Raw genomic sequence first — 25,627 nt, forward strand, 5'->3', positions numbered from 1 at the left:
CACACCACAAAGCAAAGGCATATCCGGTGTCGCACATATGTATATATCTGGTATATTTATAGTCAAAGTCGGTAAATGGACGTGGCGTCAGAGTCGCATGATCGCCATTTTTACCCAGTGACAAGTATGTATGGTTTATCTGTATCTATGTATAATTCGAAGTTATATGTATAATGTGACCTCGCATAATAAGTCAAAGTTTTAACCTTGCATTTTATAAATTATATATACATAATATATATATATATATACCCTTACGAAAAAAACACCCTAAATAACACCTAAAAAAACACCCAAAAAAACACCAAAAAATAATAGCGTAATTTCGGATACTCAAATGGCGTTTACACCTTGTTTACACCCGAAATTTCGGTGTCATTTTTGGTGTTTTTCTTGGCGTTAACGCTCAAATGGTGTAAACGCCATTTGGGGATCCGAATAAATTACGCTATTATTTTTTGGTGTTTTTTGGATGTTATTTAGGGTGTTTTTTTCGTAAGGGATAGCTGCAGTGAGAAAATAATCAATATCGAGTCGAAATCGATTTATTCTGAGTCAAAAAGTCATCAAAAGTTGTGACATGAATCAATCGAAATCGATGAATACTTCAATTACTTTTTGATAGGTATATGTTTTCAACGTCAATTAGACGTCGATTCGATGGGTCATTTCTCGCTGGAAAAGGATTTGCTTAGCGTCAATTTGCGATTTTCGCTCCATTGAAAAATTTTAGGTTATGTTCAGCAAAGAAAACAATAAATCAGTAAGCGCTCTGTAATTTGGAGTATTTTTTTAGACCTTTGATAGATGCAAAAGAACGTATAATATATATCTACTAATCAGGAACAATAATCAATAAACGCTCACTGAGTTGCTTTCTCTACTGAACACTACCATAATTTTTCAACGCTCCAAAGCCTAATGGAGGATTCACATTGCGTCCGATCACGTCCGATGTTCGACGTACGACGATCCGACATCCAATAACAGAATTTATTATTAGAGACAAAAATTTCCTATTGGATGTCGGATCGTCGTACGTCAAACATCGGACGCAGTGTGAATCCTCCATTAGTCGATCCTACTTTTAAGTTAGGTGGCTGTTCCATACATAACTTGTGCATGCGCATTAGAAAAAGGGTCATGTAAGACATCTTTTAGACGACTTTTCGTGTAGTCGGAAAGACGTCTTTTAGACATCTTTTCGTCTAGCCGAAAACATAACTATAAGAAGAGGAGTTCCCCCGGAGGCCTCGGAAGGGGAGCAGGTCGGTACGGGTGAAGGATGAGAGAGGGTGGAAAGAAAAGGGTGTAAGAAAAGGTAGAGGCATAAGGAGGAAGATACGTGTAGAGGAGTGTAAGAGGAGTGTGAGGAAGTGGAAGAGAGCCCGAGGAAGGAAAGATAGTACAGATATTGGCGAGTGAAGAAAACAAAGCAAAGAGAGGTTAGGAAACATGGCGAGGTTTCGAGGCAAAGAGTGAGGAAGAGGGGGGGCGGAGAGTGAGAGAAAGTAGAGAAAGAGAGAGGAAGAAAGAAAGGAAGGAAGGACTATCCTGACGAACCGAGGTGGAAGCGTAAGCAGCTGGAAAGAATAAAGCAGGCTTAATGTGCCGCACTGGCTAGCGGAACGAGACGGTAGACAGACAGAGTCGGCAAGGAAGAGAGGTAACATGCCGGCGGCGCGGGAGAGATCAGGATAAAGAGAAGCAGCGAGTCGGGGTAAGCGGTGGATGCGATAGATCGATTGAGTGAGTCGATAAAGAGGGAAAGGCGGGGCTGCCAGATCGATAGGAGGATCAATAAAAAAAAGCGGTAGAGGGACACGAGTGCAAAGCAACGATCGAGGCAGGACACGTGCTATTAGAGTGCGTAAACGGGAGGAGTAAGTACATGTTGACGAGCGAGGAATAGAAGTAGAAAAGCGGAGGAGAGTAAGAACATAATCCAAAAGGAAAAAGAGAGGAAAAAAGGATGGAATGCAGAGGAAAGATTATAATAGAAAAGGAGGCGATAGAAAAGATAATAAAAGGGAAATTATGGGAGATGATAAAGGAGTTTAAAGAAGATAGCAAGAGAAACGATGATGAGATAAAGAAATTAAAGCAGAAGGCAAAGAAATTAGAAAGAAAGTTATATAGGTATTGGAACAAAGCGCAGGCAAAAGAAAGAGGGAAGACAGCAAAGAGAGTAGGGGTAAGTTTGGTAGGAAGAAATGGAAGAAATACTGTTTATTTACAGAGTAAAGGTAGAATAAGAAAGAAGGAAGGCGTCGAACACGAGGAGGGAGAGAATCGAAGAGAGAAGGGAAGAGCAGTGATGGAAAGGAGGGAGTCAAACAAAACGTCATTCGAAACGGAACGATGGAGATCGAGTAGATTGGATTGGAGTAGATGAAGATGGTTAGAGAATAATGAACGGACATTGAATGTGTTTGTAAAGGATTGGGTACGTCCCTGCAAAACGCCATGTCTGTTGGATATAACAGAATAACATATATGTTTGCTTGTAAAAGTTTTTGGGAACGTTTTTACTGAAAAAAACGTCTTTTCAACACCGGAAGAGAAGAGAAATAAAGATGATTGATTGAAAGTTACTAAAACTTGGATCGTGGAAAACTTAGAGGCAAAACTCGAATAAAAAGCTCGAATAAAAAAATGTTGCGTGTTTTATTTTTTCGTACTAGTTACTAGATTCATACCAATTTAATTTCTTTTTGCCAACATTATTACTTCATAAATAGCTAATCAATGATGGTCAATGTGACGTTGGACAACGGAAATGTATATAACTTTCATAAATCTATTATTATAAGTGTCTGATGTCTGTCTGTATATATGTCTGTATGTCTACCCGCGAACTACTCATTCGTTAATGAGCCGAATCTTAAAGAATTGTATATGAAATAGGGGTAGAAATTTCCGGGAATGGCGGTGATGGTGTTAATTTTTAGTTACCGATTTTTTTTTAAACCGGTTGCGTAATTTTTCTAATTTTTTAGGAATTAATTGACTAAATTTTAAAGAATTATATATGAAAGAACTAAAGAATGTAATAAAATTAGAAAAATTGCTAATAATAAAAAAGTTTCCAATTTCTGTTTAAAAAAATGTACGTGATTGCTCCAATTTCCGTAAATTTTGAGATAGCTAAATTTTTTTATAGATAATTTTTATGGATAATTTTTTGTTACCAATTTCTTGGAAACCGGTTTGGAAAATATTCAAATTTCGAGAAATAAGTATTAATTGACCAATTTTATTAAAACCAGTAAAAAAATTTTTTTAATTTTTTGAAGATAAGTTTAATTTTTCATTAATGGATCGATTTTCTTGAAACCAATGCCAAAATTTTTCTAATTTTTGGGGGATAGCGATAATGTGTAGAATTTTTCATATGAGTTTAATTTTTCATTAATGTACCGATTTTTTTGAAAATGCATGCACGGAAAGACTCGCGCCCGACGAAACGCTCTGCTACGAAGCAGGCAAAAACACGTTGCTGCGGCAACCACCGGATGGCGCGCGTCTATACCATCGAACTGAAATCGCGTCTCTATTGCCAGATGTTTTCGAGGTAAAGACACGTGTTTTCGTAGTCACATTAGCACGGCGTTTTTCGGTGCAAATTTGCCCGGTGTTTTCCGCGTCCCGCGATTTCAACTTCAATTTTGCAGTTTTTGATTGTGGAATTGTTAGTGAGAAATTTTTCTAATTTTGCAGGAATGGCTTTTTTAATTTTTCGGGTGGTGACGATGAGTCAAGAGACACGGTAGTATCTCGCGCCAAGTACACGCGAAGCGAAACCGCACTGTGACTCTTTTACGCGAACGCACGAGTTGCAAGTACCCAAGATTTTGAGATCTCAATGACGAATGAACGGATCAAGTTCTAAGTTTCTAAGTAGGCTTGATCGATAGCTTCAATTTGAATTATGTAATAAAAGTGTATTTATTTTTCCGCTACGTGCCCTACGAGCGGAGATATCGCGATTCAAAGCCCAAATTTGTGTGAAAATTAAGAAAAAGAAATTAAGAAAGAGAACACTCGTTTATCAAAATAAGGAACTCAGGTTTATTCGTGATCTTTGTACAGAAAAGCGTATCTAAAGATACAGAAGGAGAACTCGTCCAAACGTTCCGAGTCTCCTCGTAAATCTGACAGTCGACGTAAAATCAATAAATCAATTAATATTCCGTAGTCAAGGGACACGCTTCAGCACGAAGCTTCCGCGGAGCGGTCAACGGAGCCAAGTTCAGCCCACAAACGGGTGTCCAGCACGGGCGCAACAATATGTATACGTGTGCGTACTGCGCTCATCAGTGCAGACAGTGCGTTCAGCGCGCTGTCAGTCAGTTATAACCTAGAAATATGTATCGTGCAACATCGTGATTTCTCATAAATACGATCGTTTAATTCCGAATTTCGCGTCACGCAAGGATCAAAGTGTCACGAAATTAGGATGGGCGTCACAAGAGACGAAATATTAGCTGGTCGAATTTATCAGTGTAGTGACAGTCGTGATCGTCGTGACAGATAGTGATCATCAATACATCGATATGTATATTGATCGCAAGAAGCTGATACTGAGATCTTTAAAGCCGTGATCAGACTACGGATTGGGATTGAGATTGGATTGAAATTCGACCAATTAGAGCAAAGTTCACTAAACTTGAAGTTGTTTCTTTATTCTGATTGATTAAATTTCAATCCAATCTCAATCCCAATCCGTAGTCTGATCACGGCTTAAGAAGTAAGGCGTATCCAAAATTGCATACGTACGTATATGCTGTCTTGTAAAAGTTAAAGAGAACGAGAAAATGATCTGTATACACACGTGTGACAGGCACTATTTTTCTAAAAAATTTATCGTATTTATATGCACGTGTGACAGGTACTATCGCGTAATAAAGATTTTTCCAAAGTATGTTAATTACTTTTTAATATTACATTTTGTGTAGTAAAAAAGATTCTAAAAAAGAAATTCGTCGTTTAATTATGTTCCGTTTGTTTCTAATTAATATTTAAGCGTCGTCTACAATACACGGAGTAAGCGTGGAGTAAGGAGTAAGAGTTAGGCATTATAAGGGCTATTTTCGGTTTAAGAGAGCTGACGTAAGAGCGTAAGCGAAATAAATTAATTTTATTTCTTACTCCTACTCTTACTCTTTCACTTACGCTCGGCCAATCAAGACCCAACAGGCTATCACTTCCTGCCTTATACTCTTACTCCTTACTCCAGGCTTACTCCACGTATTGTAGACCGGCTTTTATGGATATATATTTCGGTTCTTACTTCAATTAGATCATGATCATATTACATTATGTTATTTACAACTTTAATATAGTATCTTACTGATATATTATATTCAGTAGAACAATAGTCCTTGCTTGCAATTCAAGATGTAATTGGTAATAAATGTAAATACATGGCCCAAATTTATTTTAAAAATGTTTTAAAATAAAAATTTAAAGAATCACAATTAAAGCAGACAACAGTTTGTGCTTTTGGTTAAAACAGAGAATACTCTGTTATTAATTTTTACTATTCTCTGTTTTAACAAAGTTATAATTTTAAAATATATAATTAAATCTTCTTCTTAGTCGTACACTCTTGACAGAGTGGTCGTGGTTATGAACTTTTTTTTTTTTTACCTCATTCATAACTCTCGCGGGAATATAAATAGTGTGGTGGTTTCCCGTTGCCTTCCACACCGCTGTACAAAAGCCGTCCTATTGGATAGCGCCTTCTGCTTTTTTCCTGAGGTACTTTATAGCGGTCGACGACTATGAGTGGACCAACTGCTTAACGTCTCTTTCCGAAAGACGGAGCCCAGTTTTCCCATCTAGAGGTTACCTCTATCCGTCAGATGGGGGTGCGGTATTTTTACTGAGAAATTCTCAGTGGCCCAGTGGGATTCGAACCCGGTTCTCCGGATTACGAATCTGGCGCTCTACCCACTAGACCAGCCGCACCAATATAATTAAATAATGATATTTTAAGTATTAATTATAAACAAATAAAATAAGCGACAATTTTCCTTCTGAGAATCTCTTTTACTATTCAAAATACACAAAAATTTGCAAATTTTAAAAGAATCGGAGATAGTGCCGTTATTCTACATATTTACTTAAAGTTCTATTAAATTAGGAATTAGAAGTTTTGAATTAGTTAATAATAATAATATTTATTTAACTTCGGCTGCTGCCAAGAAGTGGACTTGATTTACAATAAGTTCCTTAACACACTCATCCATCCGCACATTGCCCGTCAATCACAACAATTTTGACGGGATCATACCTCACGCTAAAGCTCGCCATTATTTATCACTACTGCTCTCGCCTATCTTTCCTCATCTCTGCTTCTATCTTTTTTCTATCCCTATATAATTTACTTAATATTTTTTCTTTGGTTGTATCTAGTTTATCGTTCCATAGTCTATCTATTCTTTTCTTGTTATCTCTCCCTAGTTCTATAAACCGGTTCTTTATACTGCTGCACTCTTCCACATAGTGCTTCAAATTATCCCTTCCTTCCTTGCAGAACAGACACATTTTTTTCTCTTCCTCCCACCAATACATGTTCTCCGATTCCATGTTACCACATCTCAGATTTATCAGGGCTCTGATACTATCCCTTTCGATCTGTTTATCTATGTTTGCCCTCCTTAGATATTCCGGTCTATTTCCGTCTCTCTCTAACTCTGTATACCTCCTGTTATACTTTGACTCTATTATATTATTCTCTTCCACTTGCCTCTGTATCTCCCAGTCTCTTAATTTAATCTCTTTCCCTAAGTTTTCCTCCCTTCTCTCCTTAACGACTCGACTGCTTCCACCCCCCCACCCGTTTCTATTATAGTACTTTTCTCTCTCTCTACCATATCTGTCTTTCCATTTGTTTTTCTCTTTCTCTATCCAACATTTCTTGACCCATCTGCTCTCATCCATTTCCCTAATCTTTTCCTTATATCCCATTGCCCTTCTACCCCATCCTATCCTAAGCTTTCTCAACCCCAGTTCCGTTGACATTAGGTATCTTGGAGTACAGAACTTTAAATCGAAAACCCATCTTGCGTAATCTAGCATAATTTTTTCCAATTCCTTTTTTTCTTCCCATCCCCAAAAAGTGACCGCAAAAATAGCCTCTTTTTCACCCTTAAATTTAGACTTCTACTTGGTACTAAATGATAGTCTATAATGAGTCATAAATCCTCAGAAAGTTTTATATTGAGCCGGCTTTTTATTTTCAAGATATGGAGGGTCAAAGTTGGTTGCGTATTCGCTATTTTAAAACGTTGAAATGGAAACTTACATAATAATAGGTTCAAAAAACGTATTCGATTAGAGTGAGTCCCCTCGCCTCTCACTTTCGGGGTGCTTGATTAGAGTGAGTCCCCTCGCCTCTTTTTTTCAAAGCCGGCTCAATCTAAAACTTTTTGAGGATTCATAACTCATTATAGACTATCATTTAGTACCAAGTAGAAGTCTAAATTCAAGGGTGAAAAAAGACAAGGGTGAATTAGGCTATTTTTGGTCTATTTTTGCGGTCAGTCTTTTCACCCCATACGACATCACACTCTGGACTAGGTAATTAAACAAACTCCCTCTCCTTATGAAATCATCTTCACATATCCGTTCTCCAAGACCCCACGTCCTATTTACCGCAATCGTACCTTTCCTAGCTAATTCCTTAATGTGATCTTTGCAATTCCCTCTATTATTAAACACAAAACCTAAATATTTAAAAGTTCTAACCTCTTCTATCTCCTTTTCTCCCCATTTCCATTTCTCTTTCTTCTCCCTACTTTCTTTGTTAAACACTAACATTTTTGTTTTATTAGTACATAATATCATTTTCCTCCGTTTTAGAAACCTCTTTATTGTGTCCATCATGTCTAACATTGCTGTTCTATTCTTTGCTACGAACAATGTCCGTATACGTATACACAACTAGCAAAATATGCCATGACAGTCGCGTATGAAGTAAGCGCAACGAGAGAACCAATCGGCATCGCGGAAAAACGACAACAATAACTATGACATGCCCTTTTTAGAAAAGAAAACAAAAAAAACGTAAAAAAATTGTTTCCAAAAATAAATTTTCTAACTCGATATTTATAAACTACATAAATTGACAAAAATTTCCTAAAAATTTCATGCCTCTATCATTAAAACTTGAAAAGTTATGCAATTTTGAACATTTGAAAAAAACCAATTTTTTAATCGAAAATATTGAAAATCACTGGTAGCGACCTCTAAAACTTGTTCGATTTTGCTCAACTTTAGAGGAAAATTCTTTTTTTAGGTAAGCTTTGATATTTTGGGGTGCGTCGCAAAAAATAAAAAAAGGTTTTTTTTAATCACCCTACACGGTTGGAAAATTTTTGTAGTTTTGTTAATGTTCGCGAAATCGCTGATTAATCCCGGCGATGGAAGCGGGATGAGAAGGACGCGCGTGGAAGGTGTTAACTCGAATATGCACTTTATTTTGTGTAACTCAGACCACAGTCTGAGCCGTCTTTAATGTATCGAGATTGTTACAGTCTGACCTGAGAATCGATAAGCGGTGTATAAAAGAGAAGTCTTTGTATGATCGTTGCAAGCGAGCGACAATTATATCAATTGCCCTCCTCGTGTGGTGAGTCGCCCGTGAGCCGGTGAGACACGTGGCGGTCGGCACTCGCGCACATGTGAGCCTGAGTCGTCGTGTTGAGGCACCAGAGTTGATGAGCGGCCTATTTCACAGTTTATGATACGATCTACAACAGCGTGAGCACTGCGATGTGCACGATTAACCGAAGTCAATGAACGAACCGTACAGAGCACACGTTATGCGTCTAGTCACCGCGCGGCCATTTGCACAATTGCCTCGATCGCGAGGAAGACGGTGGCGATGAGCGCGCCCGTGCGGGCGCAAGCTGCCGCGGTGATCGAGTGTCGTTACCCGATCGATGCTGCCATCTGATCGGACGGCGCAACGTTAAGGGAATCTCGAACATTCCGCCCGCCATCAGCAACCTTGTTGATGATTCCTTACTCTTGATCCTTCATTCTGTTGAGATGGGTAGAATTGCAAGCTTGGCACTTGGTCGAGTGAGTGTCGTGGTGGCCGTCTTGAGGGTAACCACCCTGGTGAGTCCATCCTTGCCGGGGTGCAAAGCTGTTACTCTGGCGAGTGGCCACTTGCACGGTGGAGAGCATTCGTCGGTGAGCAGCACGATGGAGCCCACCTTAATGTTGTTGTTAGGATGATGCCACTTGGAGATCACCTGCTGGCGTTGCAGATAATGAGCCGACCATTGTGCCCAAAAATGTTGAACTCGCTGCTGGATGAGCTGCCATCGAGATAGCCGTGAGGTTGCTAGGTCAATCAGAGATGGCTCGGGTATGGTAGTGAGTGGACCTCCAATGAGGAAATGACCTGGTGTGAGCGCTGAGACGTCTTCCGGGTCGTCACTCAGCGGTTCTAAGGGCCGTGAGTTGAGAATGGCTTCGATTTGAGTAAGCAACGTTGTGAATTCTTCCGTAGTGAGTAGAGTCTCCCCGATAGTCCGTCTCAGATGAAACTTGACGGATTTCACCACCGCCTCCCACTTGCCCCCCATGTGTGGAGCGCCTGGTGGGTTGAACTCCCATCTGGTGCAATCCTGTTGTAGAATTTGAGCGATCCGTTGATGTTCTTGTGAGCTCTGGATGAACATTTTCTTGAGCGCGGCGTCTGCTCCAATGAATGTTGTCCCGCAGTCCGAATATATGGTCTGAGCAATTCCCCTTCTCGCTGAAAATCTTCGGAAGGCTGCAATAAATCCTTCTGATGAGTAGTCACTGACTACTTCGAGGTGAATTGCTGAGGTGGAGAAACAGACAAACACACAGATCCATCCTTTGTATGTCTTCGCACCTCGTCCTTTCCATGTTTTGATGGTGAGCGGTCCGGCATAGTCAACTCCTGTGTGAGTAAACGGACGTGACGGCGTAACCCGAGAGAGAGGTAGTTGGCCCATCAGTTGATGAGCACGGATCCCCCCCTGCCGAGCACACACGACACACCGCAAGATATGAGACTTCACCGGAGCCCGTCCGCCGATGATCCAGTAACTTTGCCTGACATGAGCCAATGTCAGCTGTGTTCCTCCATGCAGAGTACGCAGATGGGCGTGTAAAATGATCAAGGTTGAGAGCCGGGAGTGGCGAGGCAAAATCGCCTGATGTTTGCTGTCTTGAGCTAGTGCTGATTGGTTGAGGCGGCCGCCAACTCGGATGATCCCTTGAGCGTCTATGTACGCAGTCAATCGACTGAATGCGTGAGCAATTGGTAGTCTCGAGTTGGCCGTGAGCATCTTGATCTCGTGCGTAAAGTATGCCGCTTGAGTAGCCTTAATCCAGAAGAATCTGGCCTCCTCCAAAGCTGAGTGCAAGTCCAGTGGCGTGCGTCGGCACTTTCCCAGAAGCGATATAAATCTGAAACAAAGAGCTGTTATTTTCAATAACTTGTTGAAAGTTGAGTACCTATATATCAGGTCCCAGTAATATTCCGGTTGAGATGCGGCCGCATGTAGCGCAATGCCAGAACGAGCCTCGTGCGAGTTCAACTCGTCCGAAAGCGCGGGTTGAGATGGCCAAGCTTCAGGGGTGAGTATCCACAATGGACCCGTCCACCATAATGAGTGACTTTGGAGTTGAGCAGTAGTTAATCCTCGTGAGGCGCAATCGGCTGGGTTGGACGTACCTGGTACGTATTTCCAATGTGCGTTTGCAGTGAGCTCTTGAATTTGAGAAACCCGATTTCTCACGAAATCCTTCCAGCGCGATGCATGAGATTTGATCCACGTGAGTGTCACAACAGAGTCCGTCCACAGGTGAGTTGCTGTGACGTTCAACTTCAAGGTGGCTTGAACGTATTGCATGAGTCTTGAGAGCAGCAGTGCTGCGGTGAGTTCAAGTCTCGGGATGGTGAGCTGCTTGAGCGGTGCTACCTTTGTTTTGGAGCACACCAATGAAATCGTGGCGCCATTAGAGCTGTGGACGGTGATAAATACGACTGCAGCCATTGCCAGTTGAGAAGCATCAGAAAAGCCGTGAAGTTCCACTGACGAAAGGCCCTATGTGGTTTGAGAGGTGCTACCTTGGTTGTACCACCGAGGTATTGAGAGCTTGCAAGCTTGTGAGTTCTTTTCTGATAATGAGCCACCGTGATGAGAACTGGGATGGCAGTGGTTCATCCCATTGGAGCTTCATGTAGTCAAAGCTCCTGCAAGAGCATCTTCGCCTTGATCACCACTGGTGATACAAAGCCCAGTGGATCGAGTTTCTGAGCCACTTCAGACCAAGCGAGGCGTTTGGTGAGAAGATCAGTGTGCAACGAGATCCTTGTTGAGAATGTGAATGAACCTTCTTGAGGAAGCCATCGTAATCCGAGTCCTTTGGTTACGCAATCGTCAATGTTGTTTGTGAGTCCTGGTCCTGTTCTGCTTGAACCGCAGTGAGTTCGTCTTGATAAGTCGCGTGCCACCTTGCTAATGGGACGCCGCCCGCCATGTACAAGTCCGTTGAGCAGTACTGAATTCTACTACTTGCTGAAAGGTGTTGTCGCCTCCAGAATTGTCATCAACATATCGATCGTTGTTAGGTGATATGGTACTTCATTGAGTTGTTCATCTATCCAGCGAGTCCGTTGTAAATTTTAGTCATCTTTATGCACGTTGATCTGCCTATACTCTTGGTGATGTCAGTGGCAACTAAATGCCGAAATTGTCGGATCCAGAGCAAGACATCGGTGACGTCTAAATGCAACTTGGCTCCTGTGTGCATGATATCATTGAGTAAGCGGCCTGATGTGGATGCGCTCGAGCCGTTGAATACCACACGTAATTTCGTGGTTGCACTGTCTGGTTTGAGCACTCCGTGATGTGGCAAATAATATTGCGTTTGCTGACTGGAAACGGGTGAGGCTTTCTTCATGTGGTTGAGATCTCGATATTCTGTCATGAATTGGTGATACAGACGTCGATAGTTGTCATCTAGAGAGAATCTTCTTTGTAAGCTTTTCAAACATCGATGCGCGGTAAGATAGGAGTCGCCAAGAGTATCAAGTGATGATTTCAGGGGTAGTCGAACTGTGTATTGACCTGTTAATTCCCGTGAGACAGTACTCTTGAAATGTTCTTCACATTTTGTTCGTCAGGAGTAGGCTCAAGGATTGTTGCTCGAAGGCACTTCTTCCTGAGTCCAAAATCTCGACAGTAGCTCGTCGAGAGCATCTTCCCTCTCCTGAACCGATGCATGATGCACTGTAGCAGATGCCGATGATGATGTGTCGACAGGTCTGAAAACGAGCCATCCGAAAATTGAGAGCTGCGCAATTGGCATCCATGTACCTTGTTTGATGATGTTGGGCTTGATGATCTGCCCATATGAATCAGCTCCAATGATAATATCCACTGGCAGTGGTGTCAGAAAATCTGGATCAGCCAAGGTTAACTTGGTGAGATGCGGCCATTCCTGTGGTGCAGCGTTGAATGATGGCAGAATGTTTGTTAACGTCTGCAGAATGTGAGCTTGAATAATGACGTCTGATCTTGAGTGAAGTGAGCGGAGCTTAAGCAATGCAATTCCTCGAGTTTGCGTCGCCTTTCCGCCACCAATTCCAGTGATGAGAATGACGGAATGATGACGAGTGATGTTGAGCTGGCGAACGAGAGATTCTGAAACAAAGGCAAATTTTGAACCTGAATCAATGAGAGGCCATATTCATTGAGTATGAACAGATAAACTGATCTGAGCCAGGGCCGTAGCTAGTAATGTTGAGTGCAATGAACGTGCCAAAAATGAGTGAGTGACGATGGCACCGTTGTCCTATTGAGCTGACGCAGCTGAGCTGGTGATAGGTTTCGATGATGAGTCGGTCTGATGTGCCTCATGCAGCATCGTATGATGTCGGTGGGCGCACTTCTTGCACCTACGTGAGCTCTGGTATGAGCGGACGTTGTGACGGCCGAGGCATTTGACCCAAAGCCTCCGTAGTATGACTAATTTTTGTCGATCGTCGGTTGAAAAATCCCTAAATTACGTGCATATCACAATGAAGTGAGTGCCGTTGCATCAATCGCACGGGTAGATTAGATGCTACCGTGCGGGCCGGTTGAGCTGCCACATGCTGAGCTGTCAACGTGCGCTTTGCTGTTGAATGAGCGCCGACGGCTATGAAGCTTCAAGACATGCATGCTCCTTGAGAAACGCCTTGTTTGCCTCTTCGAGATGCATTGAGATTTGAATGACCTCCTCTAACGGCATGTCCTCTGCACAAGTTGGCAGCGTGTCGCCAATATTCCGCACCGCCGCCAGTCGGTTCAGTTAGGATGAGCTCCGTGGGCAAGCGCACGGGTGAAACCTGGCGTTCCGATGTGCGAGCCGGTGATATTTCGAGCTGTGGCGTCATGGTGTCCGTACCGCCCGTACCCGCCCTTGCGGGTTCCGTCATGTTGAGCCGTCCCTGAACTGCGCACGATGAGAAACCTGAGAAATGTCGAGACACGTATGAGAAACACTGCATGAGGCGAAAACGTTCGAGAGACGCGTTAGGACAACACTACGCGAATCGAGAATCTACAATGTCATGTATTGAGCACGTGAACAAGTCTACTTTCACTCGCGGGAACGCGTGAGCATGTTTTCGTAACACTTGCGAGCGCGCGTGAGAATGGCTGTACTTCACTCGCGGAAGCGCGCGATAATGTCCACGTGGCATGTCGTGGAAGGCATGCCCTGTTCATATGAGATGTGTCCGAGCTACACTGTAAGTTCCACGCATCCGGCTCGAAGGACCAAATGTTCGCGAAATCGCTGATTAATCCCGACGATGGAAGCGGGATGAGAAGGACGCGCGTGGAAGGTGTTCACTAATTATTCACTTTATTTCTTGTGTAACTCAGACCACAGTCTGAGCCGTCTTTAATATGAGAAGAGATATATACAGTCTGACCTGAGAGTGGTGGACAGTCTTTCGGAGTTCTCTCAGCATAAGAAGTCTTTGTATAAGAAGTCTTTGTGTATCGTTCGTGAGTGGGCGAGGCAGTTATATTAATTGCCGTCCTCTTCGATGAATCGCCCGTGAGCCGGTGAGACACGTGGCGGTCGGCACTCGCGCGCATGTGAGCCTGAGTCGTCGTGATGATGTATCCTGAGTAGAGCTGGATGTGTGGTCGCTTTACATGTTAATGCAGTATCTCAGCAGCTGTAATCACTGCGGTGAGCACTTCAATGTGTATAGTCACAATCAAGATGCACAGAGCACACATCGTGCGTCTGATCACTGCGCGGCCATTTGCACAAAAGCCTCGATCGCGAGGAAGACGTTGGCGATGAGCGCGCCCGTGCGGGCGCGAACTACCGCGGTGATGTGGAGTCGATATCCGATCGGCGCAACGGTAACGGAATCTCGAACACTTATCAAAAAGAAGAGTCGCGCTTTAAGTGATCTATTACAATTACAAAAAAGAAATGATATCTCTTTAAATTAGAGCGCCAATTACAGAGAGAACATGTATATTGCCTCAAAAAATAATTGTTGCACTACTTTAAAAAATCTTTACATTGTGTCAATTAGAAAAAAATGTATGATAACAATTTTATAAGATTAAAAAATTTTATTTAAATTTAACAAGGGAATGCAAGATATTTAAATACAAAGTTTACATGTGTATTTTTTAGTGGTCACAAAGAATTACAAAGGTAACAGTACAAAATAAAAATATTTTATTAAAATATTTAATCCAACGAGGGAATACAATTTGTATTTAAATACAAAGTTTATATATGTATTTTTCAATAGAATAAAAGATTTAATCACACAGAATTACAGAGGTAACAGTACAAAATAAAAATATTTTATTAAAATACATAAATTTTTCTTGTAAAAAAACTTGGGCGCTGCTAGACCTTTTAAATAAATAAGGACAACAATAAATAAAAATAATTCAGAGAAGAATGCAATGGGAGTAATATTAAATGATTATCAGCGTGGATGTGGGAGTGAGTGATATGGGTGTGCGTGACTACGCGGACGGCGGATAATGCGGCTTATAATTAAGTATAGAATAAGTTTATTTATTTATTTAAAATTTCAAGGTCTAGCAGCGCCAAGTTTTTTTACAAGAAAAATTTATGTATTTTAATAAAAAAAATTTATTTTGTACTGTTACCTCTGTAATTCTTTGTGATTAAATCTTTTATTCTATTGAAAAATACATATATAAACTTTGTATTTAAATACAAATTGTATTCCCTCGTTGGATTAAATATTTTAATAAAATATTTTTATTTTGTACTGTTACCTCTGTAATTCTTTGTGACCACTAAAAAATACACATGTAAACTTTGTATTTAAATATCTTGTATTCCCTTGTTAAATTTAAATAAAAATTTTTAATCTTATAAAATTGTTATCATACATTTTTTTCTAATTGACACAATGTAAAGATTTTTCAAAGTAGTGCAACAATTATTTTTTGAGGCAATATACATGTTCTCTCTGTAATTGGCGCTCTAATTTAAAGAGATATCATTTCTTTTTTGTAATTGTAATAAATCACTTGAAGCGCGACTCTTCTTTTTGATAAGGTAACATAATTTTGTGACGTGTATCACTTGGGTTATAATTTTTCGGAAATAAAGATACTACTGCTTAGATTTTTTCGAGATTTTTCGAGATATAAAGATCTACCACTTGTTACTTAGGTTTTTTCGAGGTATAATACTACCACTTTCTTTTTTATTAGGTAACAACATATACACTACTATACGTGTACTTGGCGCTTTTTTTTACCTTTTTTTAAAAAAGGTAATTTTGTGCGGATATCACGCCTTTTTGTAGTATATTACGCATTGTATAAACATTATGTACAGGATAAAGCTATTTGGAGGTATAATAGTCCAGTCAAAATACGAAAAAAAGGGGGGGTACCTACAAAAAATTGCAACACAAAATTTTATTACGTTATTGTGTTCAGAAAAATATACTGAACAACATATTCAAATTCCGCCATTTTCCGCTATCCCTAAGTATGTTTTTTATTAACAATTTATAAACAAATTCGTTTTTCTCCACAAATACGATGGATTTTGAAATTTTTGTAGAGATCAAAGTTGTAGAACAGACAAATATCTACAAAAAAAGTTTTCATGAATTTTTTGAAATATCTCATATTATTTGAGATATTTGCAACAAGAGCTATTAGCCTACGCGCAGAGCGGAGCGGAGAGTTTTAACAAGCACACAGCAGTCTCTACCGGTCTCGCTGCTAGTTCTCTAGGTTCTACAAGGAACTTGAGTTGGTTTTTGATACTAGTATGTGTCTATGTACACACACACACACACAAACAAACACACGCACGCACGCACGCACGCACGCACGCACGCACGCACGCACGCACGCACGCACGCACGCACGCACGCACGCACGCACGCACGCACGCACGCACGCACGCACGCACGCACGCACGCACGCACGCACGCACGCACGCACGCACGCACGCACGCACGCACGCACGCACGCACGCACGCACGCACGCACGCACGCACGCACGCACGCACGCACGCACGCACGCACGCACGCACGCACGCACGCACGCACGCACGCACGCACGCACGCACGCACGCACGCACGCACGCACGCACGCACGCACGCACGCACGCACGCACGCACGCACGCACGCACGCACGCACGCACGCACGCACGCACGCACGCACGCACGCACGCACGCACGCACGCACGCACGCACGCACGCACGCACGCACGCACGCACGCACGCACGCACGCACGCACGCACGCACGCACGCACGCACGCACGCACGCACGCACGCACGCACGCACGCACGCACGCACGCACGCACGCTCGCACGCACGCACGCACGCACGCACGCACGCACGCACGCACGCACGCACGCACGCACGCACGCACGCACGCACGCACGCACGCACGCACGCACGCACGCACGCACGCACGCACGCACGCACGCACGCACGCACGCACGCACGCACGCACGCACGCACGCACGCACGCACGCACGCACGCACGCACGCACGCACGCACGCACGCACGCACGCACGCACGCACGCACGCACGCACGCACGCACGCACGCACGCACGCACGCACGCTCGCACGCACGCACGCACGCACGCACGCACGCACGCACGCACGCACGCACGCACGCACGCACGCACGCACGCACGCACGCACGCACGCACGCACGCACGCACGCACGCACGCACGCACGCACGCACGCACGCACGCACGCACGCACGCACGCACGCACGCACGCACGCACGCACGCACGCACGCACGCACGCACGCACGCACGCACGCACGCACGCACGCACGCACGCACGCACGCACGCACGCACGCACGCACGCACGCACGCACGCACGCACGCACGCACGCACGCACGCACGCACGCACGCACGCACGCACGCACGCACGCACGCACGCACGCACGCACGCACGCACGCACGCACGCACGCACGCACGCACGCACGCACGCACGCACACATATATATATATATATATATTGTTATATATATATATATATATATATATATATATATATATATATATATATATATATAGGGGAGACCGGGGCTAACTCGACACAATTTTTTCAAAGGCAATTTTCAACAATTAATTAAAATTTTTTTCAAGCAAATTTAATGGTACACATTTAAAAAGCGTTCCTTTAGATACAAAATTGCTTCAGGAAATTTTGCTGTACGTCGCTAAGTTTTTGCCCGAAAGCTCGATGAAAGAGTAGACCATTTTCGAGAGATCAGGAAATTACTTTTCACTATCAAAAACGCTTATGTCGCGTTAAAAATTACACTATAACTCAGAATGTTACAAAATTCCGTTGATAATACTGGCACATAAAGACGCATTTACAGTAGGAAAGGCAAGTTTCTACGATAGATTTAAATTGGCAAAAAGCTTAGTGTCAAGTTATATATACATATATACATATATGTAGGATTATAAAAAGATATATTAAAAACAAAAACAATAAGAAAAACCAAAAATGGGGTGACAATCAAGCCAACAGCCTCCTTGTGGCCACCCTGGAAACAGATGCTAATTTATCTGGCTAATGTTGGCCGTAAGCGCGCAGCGCTATAATGTTTTGAGCTTCCGTTGCAAATATCTCAAATAATATGAGATATTTCGAAAAACTCATAAGAACATTTTTTGTAGATATTTGTCTGTTCTACAACTTTGATCTCTACAAAAATTTCAAAATTCATCGTATTTGTGGAGAAAAACGAATATGTTTATAAATTGTTAATAAAAAACATACTTAAGGATAGCGGAAAATGGCGGAATTTGAATATGTTGTTCAGTATATTTTTCTGAACACAATGACGTAATAAAACCTTGTGTTGCAATTTTTTCTAGGTCTAATCGTATATTTGACTGGACTATAATACTACCACTTTGTTTTTTTCGAGGTAACAACATAACAGGGTAACAACATAATACATATACACTATTATGCGAGTACTTGGCGCTCTTTTTTACCTTTTTTTTTAAAAGGTAATTTTGTACGGATATCACGCCTTTTTGTAGTGTTACGCATCTTAATCTTATAAACAATATATCTTATAATCTTATAAACCGTATATAATACAAGGTATGAAGCTAAAAGTGTTACGGACTATTATTTCTAAAGAAAACAACAATTTAATATTTTGCTTAGTTTTATTAAAATAATAATCTGTAACCCTTTTAGTTGTACACCTTGTATATATTTTTCAATTTCAACATAAAACATAATCGAAATAAAACATGATTAATGTTAATAAGTCGTTAACTGTAAAATTCTTTATTTATTTTGATTTGCGTGTCTTACTGAATGTTGTTCGCAACTGTATATGTACCGATATCTTCAGGTATCGATATTTTTGATAATTATTTTTACGTCAGACATAATTTTAATTCATCCAATTTTTATTATGTCTAGACTGAAAAATCCTACTGACGATATTGCTACGCACATGTCTAAATTGAAAAATTTATGGAACGATCTGAAACAGGAAATGAGTAGAGATGCTGAAAATAATCCAGAATTGCCCTATTTATTTTTAATCTGCAAAATATTAGGTACGTTGCCAGAAGATTATTTTTGATTGAACTGTTGATAATTTGACAAATCAGCTTTGCGCTTATGAAAAAGCTCTATCTAACAAAAGAGTCGAATCTACATCTCAAGAAGCTCTCGCACTCACCTCAAAGCAGAACTCCAATGAATCAAAGCAGAAAAAAAACTTATTTGCAGTTACTGCAAAAAGCCTAACCACGTGATCAAGAAGTGTCGAAAATGGATAGCGGATGGAAAACCACCAAAACCAAGTAAGTCAGAAGCTACTGATTCTTCGAATAAAAGTTCGACAAATATGACTTTTCTTACTGTAACATCGGTTGTAATGTCTTCTGATTGTGACAATGACGGTTGGTATGTGGATAATGGAGCAACAAGTCATGTTACAAATAACAGCAATTTTTTTCAAGACTTTTGAGCCATTTTCAACAGCACATACAATTACTACGGCAAATGGAGACACTGTTGAGGCTATTGGCAAAAGTACAATAGACGTCGAAGTAGCAGTGGCTGGAAAATGGTATAAGCTTACTCTAGGAGATGTGTGGTATGTACCCAAGATTGAAAAGAATTTATTTTCTGTTCTTGCTGCACAAGATAAGAATCCAGAAAGCAGATTTATATCAACAGCAGAAACCTGCGAGCTTAAAATAAATCGAGATGTAAAGCTAGTAGGATACATGGTCGTTTTGGAGGTTTATTTAAATTAGTTATGAGATGTATTAAACCTCATTCTCCTACTGAAATAAATGTCACTAATAAAGAAAATTTGCTTCAATTATATCACGAGCGATATGGACATCAAAATAAGCGACATGTGAAGACAATGATCCACAAGAAACTAAATATCAACTTGGAGATGGACACCGAACTGTGTGAAGGCTGTATCTACGGCAAAGCTCATCGACTTCCTTTTTCCACCAGAAGAAAAGCAACGAAACCGGGAGAGCTTGTTCATTCAGATGTTTGTGGTCCATTTAAAAGTTCAATGTCTGGGTATCGTTACTTTGTACTATTTAAGGATAACTTTACAAAATTTGGAACTATCTATTTTATCAAAGAAAAATCAGAAGTAGCAGATAAATTAAATCAATTTATAGCTGAAACAAAAACTACTGGACATGTTATTAAGGAATTTCTCAGCGACAACGGAGGAGAATAACAACAAACAAATCAAAGATATTCTTCAAAAAGAGAGAATTATTCAGCGGTTTACTATGCCCTACACCCCTCAATAAAATGGTTGCAGTGAAAGGGAGAATCGTTGTTCGAGATTCCGTTACCGTTGCGCCGCCCGATCAGATGGCAGCATCGATCGGATATCGACGCCGCATCACCGCGGCAGCTTGCGCAAACACGGGCGCGCTCATCGCCAACGTCTTCCTCGCGATCGAGGCAATTGTACAAATGGCCGCGCAGTGATCAGACGCACGTGTGCTCTGTGCATCTTGATTGTGACTATACACATTGAAGTGCCCACCGCAGTGATTACAGCTGCCGAGATACTGCATTAACATGTAAAGCGACCGCTCATCCAGCTCTACTCGGGTACATCAACACGACGACTCAGGCTCACATGTGCGCGAGTGCCGACCGCCACGTGTCTTACCGGCTCACGGGCTAATCATCACGAGGAGGGCAATTAATATAACTGCCTCGCCCACTCACGAACAATACACAAAGACTTCTTATACAAAGACTTCTTATGCTTAGTGAACTCCGAAAGACTGCCCACCACTCTCAGGTCAGACTGTATATATCTCTTCTCATATTAAAGACGGCTCAGACTGTGGTCTGAGTTACACAAAAAATAAAGTAAATAATTAGTGAACACCTTCCACGCGCGTCCTTCTCATCCCGCTCCCATCGTCGGGATTAATCAGCGATTTCGCGAACAATCGTACTGTTGTGGAAACAGCTAGAGCTATAATGCATGCTCACGGAAATATTCCACAGAAGCTTTGAGCTAAAATGATAAATACTGCGTCATACATATTGAATCGAACAGGGCCTTCCAATACTCCTGAGATATCTCTATACGAGTTATAGTATAATAAAAGGCCTGGTGCGAAACATTTGCGAATAATTGGATCAACCTGCTATGTACACGTTCCAAAACAGCAAAGAAAGAAAATGGATCGGGAAACTGTGAAAAGAATCCTGATTGGCTATGATCACAATGATGAATACCGGATTTGGTGTGAAGAAAATAAGCTGATTCGATCACGAGACGTTGTTTTTGAAGAGAAGACATTAGTTCAGAAGACAGGCGTAGATATTCCAGTAAATCTCCGATCTTCCAGATCAAGTACTTCAAGATTCAGAAACTTAAACCGAAGATCAGGATTCTGAGACTGAAGAAGAAGAGGAAGAAGAATACTGGGATGTTGACGAAGATTCTAAAGAAGAAACTCAAGAAAGCACAAGTAAGAAGGCTAAAAATGATCTTCAGAAGAACAATGAAACAACTGGACGACACCTTCGTGATCGGTCTACACTTAAATGTCCAAAAAAACTTGAAGACTATATACACTATGTTTCAGCGGCTTTTCAAGAACCAGAAACTTATACTGAAGCCATAAACTCAGATCAACAAGATAACTGGAAAAAGGCAATGGATCAAGAAATGAAAGCACTTCGAAAAATTAAGACTTGGACATTGGTAGATTTACCTCCAGGAAAAAGAGCCATTCCCTATAAATGGGTCTACAGAGTAAAAACGAATGCCGACGGATCTGTTGATAAATTTAAAGCTAGGCTGGTAATTAAGGCCTTTTCACAACAGAAAGGTGTTGATTTTGACCAAACTTTCAGTCCTGTAGCGAGAACATCTACTATTCGGACACTACTCAGTGTTGCTGCTAACAAAGATATGTTCCTTGAACAAATAGATGTGTCTACTGCTTTTCTCTATGGCGACTTAGAGGAAACTATATATATGAAGCAGCCTGAAGGATACAGTGACGGTTCCAGCAGGGTATGTTGTTTGAAGAAAAGCTTGTATGGCCTGAAACAAGCTCCTCGCTGTTTTAATAAAAAGTTCACCGACTACCTAATAAAATTAGGATTTCAAAAGAGTGAAGCTGATCCTTGTCTATTTATAATAAGACAAAAAGGCAAAAGTAAAATTTACTTTGTCCTTTACGTGGATGATGGGCTGATTGCAGCTAACAGTAAGAGAGAACTTCAGCAATTTATCGACGATCTCAAGAAGGAGTTCAAAATTACTTCAAAACCGGGATCATTTTTCCTGGGATTAAAAATCAACAGAGAAAAAGATGGCTCTATACGAGTTAGCCAAACTCACTACATCAAGAAAATACTAGAACAATTCGGCATGAGCAGCTGCAGAGCTGTCACGACTCCTGTTGTCAGAGACAACGATACTGAGAAGAGTCCTCTTAACACTGACTTTCCATACAGACAAGCTGTTGGAGCTCTGATGTTTTTGATGTGTGGAACTCGACCTGACATCGCATATGCTGTTGGAGTAGTATCAAGAAAGCTCGAAAATCCAGAAGAACGAGATGTGATCAGGGTTAAAAAAATCTTTCGCTATTTAAAAGGCACCACTAACTATGGTATTATTTACAAGTCTATGAGTAAAGGTGTTTTAGAATGTTACAGCGATGCAGATCATGGTGGTGATCTTGACACAGGACGATCTACTTCGGGTGTACTCTGTCTATATTCCGATGCACCTATTACCTGGATTAGTCAACGACAAACTTCAGTTGCAATATCCACAACAGAAGCTGAGGTTGTAGCAGCCAGTGAGGCAGCACAAGAAATCATCTGGATTAAGAAGCTTTTAACTGAACTTAATCTTAATCAGTTGAACGCAACGCCTGATTTACAAGTGGACAATGAAGCTGCCATTCGACTTGCCAATAATCCGGAGTATCATCGAAGAACGAAACATATTCGTATAAGACATTTCTTTGTTCGCGAACTAGTTACTGCCGGTGAAATAACAATTTCAAAAGTAGATACAGAGAAACAACTCGCGGACATACATACAAAACCTTTGTTTGCTAACCGATTTCAACAATTATGTAATTATTTAGGAGTTTGTAAGTTATTAAATAAAGGAAAGTGTTGATATTTTTAAAGATTCTTTCTTTAAGCATAATTATTTAATAACTAGTCAACATAACAGTTTATTTTATATTTTATATTTTAAGTTGGCAATATCCATGCGCTCCCATTTAAAAATCTAGGGACTAGTTTTATATTCAGTCTTCAGTGCAGATGGCTCTACGTATAACTAAAAAGAACCGCGCCCTGCTAACAGATACATGTAAAATTTATCTGAGTGCAATATTAAAGTATTCTAACAATTAATACGTGAGTTAATTATTGGACATTCGCAACACTATATTGATCGAAATTCGAGATATAGAGGTTTTTTTACCAATTTATAATGTTAACCTCTATATATATCTCGAAACAATTCAAGTTATAGAGGTAAATGGTACGCTGAAAAAATACTTCAAGTTGATCTTCTATTTTTCTTTGACTTACAGAGGTTTACTTCGAATTACAGAGGTTTTTTCGACTTTTAAAGGGTTTTTCAAGGAAATGAAAAAAATTCGAATTATAAAGGTTTTCGAGTTAACAAGGTTTGAGTTGGTGAGGTTTGACTGCATATATATATATGTAGATATATAATATAAATATAATATAAATATAAGCAAAAAAAAATTATTTGTACGATGCAAATTTAATATAAAATTATTCTATACTGGATGGAAAATAGACATATAAATATGTGTTATCATTTTTCCATAAATAAATTAACACATTTCTTTGAATAAATTTTGCTAATCTTATACATGTTTCTATTTCGTATTCTTATTTTATAACTATAATATGATTGCTACCTGAGAGAGAGAGAGAGCATTCATAAGAGACACTACCTTTTTGCATTGTATGATTTAATAAAGTTACAGTCAAAATAATATACATTAGTCTATCTAGGTTATATCCTCACTGTTTTTCTATTATTTAAAAAAACAAAGATAATTAGAGATGCTTTAGTTAGGTAAGACATCGTGTGTGTATGTGTATGTGTGTTTACAATTTTTATAATATACAGGGTATAATATATAGTTTAATTCACAAAACATAATAACGCGCAGCATTTATTATTTTGATTTTGCTGTCAAGTTTATTGATTATAATTGAGGAAATAAAAGAACAAAATTACAGACACATGCTTAAATAAGTGTATGGAAGAAAATATAAAATTGAAGAAGAATCTCTTTATTTTTCTCAAATATACTCTGTGTATTAAGTTATATTAAAACGTATCTTTTATTAAGGATATATGTATCTTTATATAATTTTTGTATAAAGATCCACAAAAGAAAGAAAGAAGGGAGGGCGAGAGGATGTCTCATAGCTCACAGTGTGAGTGCGATAGACTCGTATGCTAGGGATCATGAATTCGATCCCGATTACCCCACATATTCCTTTTTAAGAAGAGGTATTCCTATTAAGGGAAAAACAAAAATAATTTTAAGAGTTCTAAGAACTCGAGTTTACATGAAGAATCCCCCGATTAAAGGGTGGATATTAACTTATTATAGAAAGCACATTTGCATCTCTTTCAATGTTTTTGTGTTATCATGCGTAATGGGTTTTTTGAAAGTTTTCCCATATTGTAAATCTGGAAATAGCGTACTCCAATTCCATTTAGAAATTATCGTCTCAAGATTTATTTAATAAAGTAAATGCAGGTTTGGCTAGACCTAGGTACTGCAAATAAAATCAATAGAATTTAAAAAAAAAAGCGAATGAAGGGCGAGGAGAAAGAAAGGACAGATCAAGAGAGAAAGAGAGGAGCACTTCCAGTTTCATTGCAGAGCAAAATCTGTGTGTAAAAGGATAAAATAGGAAAAAGTGTTGCAGTATTTTACTACAGCTCAATACAGACCTAGAAGAAAGCCTGTGCCGGAGCGACGTTGCACCATTGATAAAGACGAACGCAGATAACAATCAGCCAATGACAAATGCTTCTTACTGGTTTCTGCTTCCAAGGCGGAACACTCGGCAAGTCGCATAAATGCATAAGAAATACCGGACGCACCAACATACAGCCCACCATCAGCTTCTGCACGCTCAGGTGGTTCTTTGTCAATAATACGCCGCAAGATCTTGCGTAGGTTATCTTTAGCGACACACTGACTATTGTTAATATCGCGTCGTATCGACACTAAGTCGTTGGCGATCTCCTCTTCGCGCGCACAGTATTCGTTTACAAAATACCTGGATCGCCGCGACATAGTGCCGAAAAATTTCAACGATTCGCTTTTCTTAATATAACGAACTACGTCGGTAAACCGTAAACAATGTTTAGCATTGGTGAAGCCACTGAAATATACATACATACATATGTATGTATGTACATATGTACAACAGACGGCGTCATTAATGCTTTCCACCTGAAGGCATAGTACATATGTATGTACATACATAC

At 40.6% G+C, this 25,627-nt stretch overlaps 2 protein-coding genes across 7 annotated transcripts in view; both read right to left on the reverse strand.

Annotated features, from left to right (window-relative positions):
• Positions 1-25,537, reverse strand: part of LOC143907132 (lanC-like protein 3 homolog) — an 80,129-nt gene extending 54,592 nt beyond the window's left edge. The window contains exon 1 of the mRNA XM_077423668.1: positions 25,085-25,537. Within this exon, the coding sequence (XP_077279794.1) occupies positions 25,085-25,433 (349 nt within the window). The 5' untranslated portion in view covers positions 25,434-25,537. The remainder of the gene's footprint in view (positions 1-25,084) is intronic.
• The window catches only part of LOC143907130 (uncharacterized), a 72,422-nt gene continuing 53,325 nt past the window's right edge, over positions 6,531-25,627 (reverse strand). For 3 of the 6 annotated variants that reach the window (XM_077423665.1, XM_077423666.1, XM_077423664.1), the window contains exons 4-5: positions 12,823-13,515; positions 6,531-12,704 (exon numbers count right to left, since the gene is read on the reverse strand). In XM_077423665.1, coding sequence (XP_077279791.1) covers positions 9,048-11,051 — 2,004 coding nt within the window. In that variant the 5' untranslated portion in view covers positions 11,052-12,704; positions 12,823-13,515 and the 3' untranslated portion in view covers positions 6,531-9,047. The remainder of the gene's footprint in view (positions 12,705-12,822; positions 13,516-25,627) is intronic. The other 3 variants (XM_077423662.1, XM_077423663.1, XM_077423661.1) reach the window with 2 other exon arrangements.

The sequence above is a fragment of the Temnothorax americanus genome, unplaced genomic scaffold, assembly GCF_048541705.1.
Source record: "Temnothorax americanus isolate GAGA-0224 unplaced genomic scaffold, ASM4854170v1 Scaffold8, whole genome shotgun sequence".
NCBI lineage: Eukaryota > Metazoa > Arthropoda > Insecta > Hymenoptera > Formicidae > Temnothorax > Temnothorax americanus.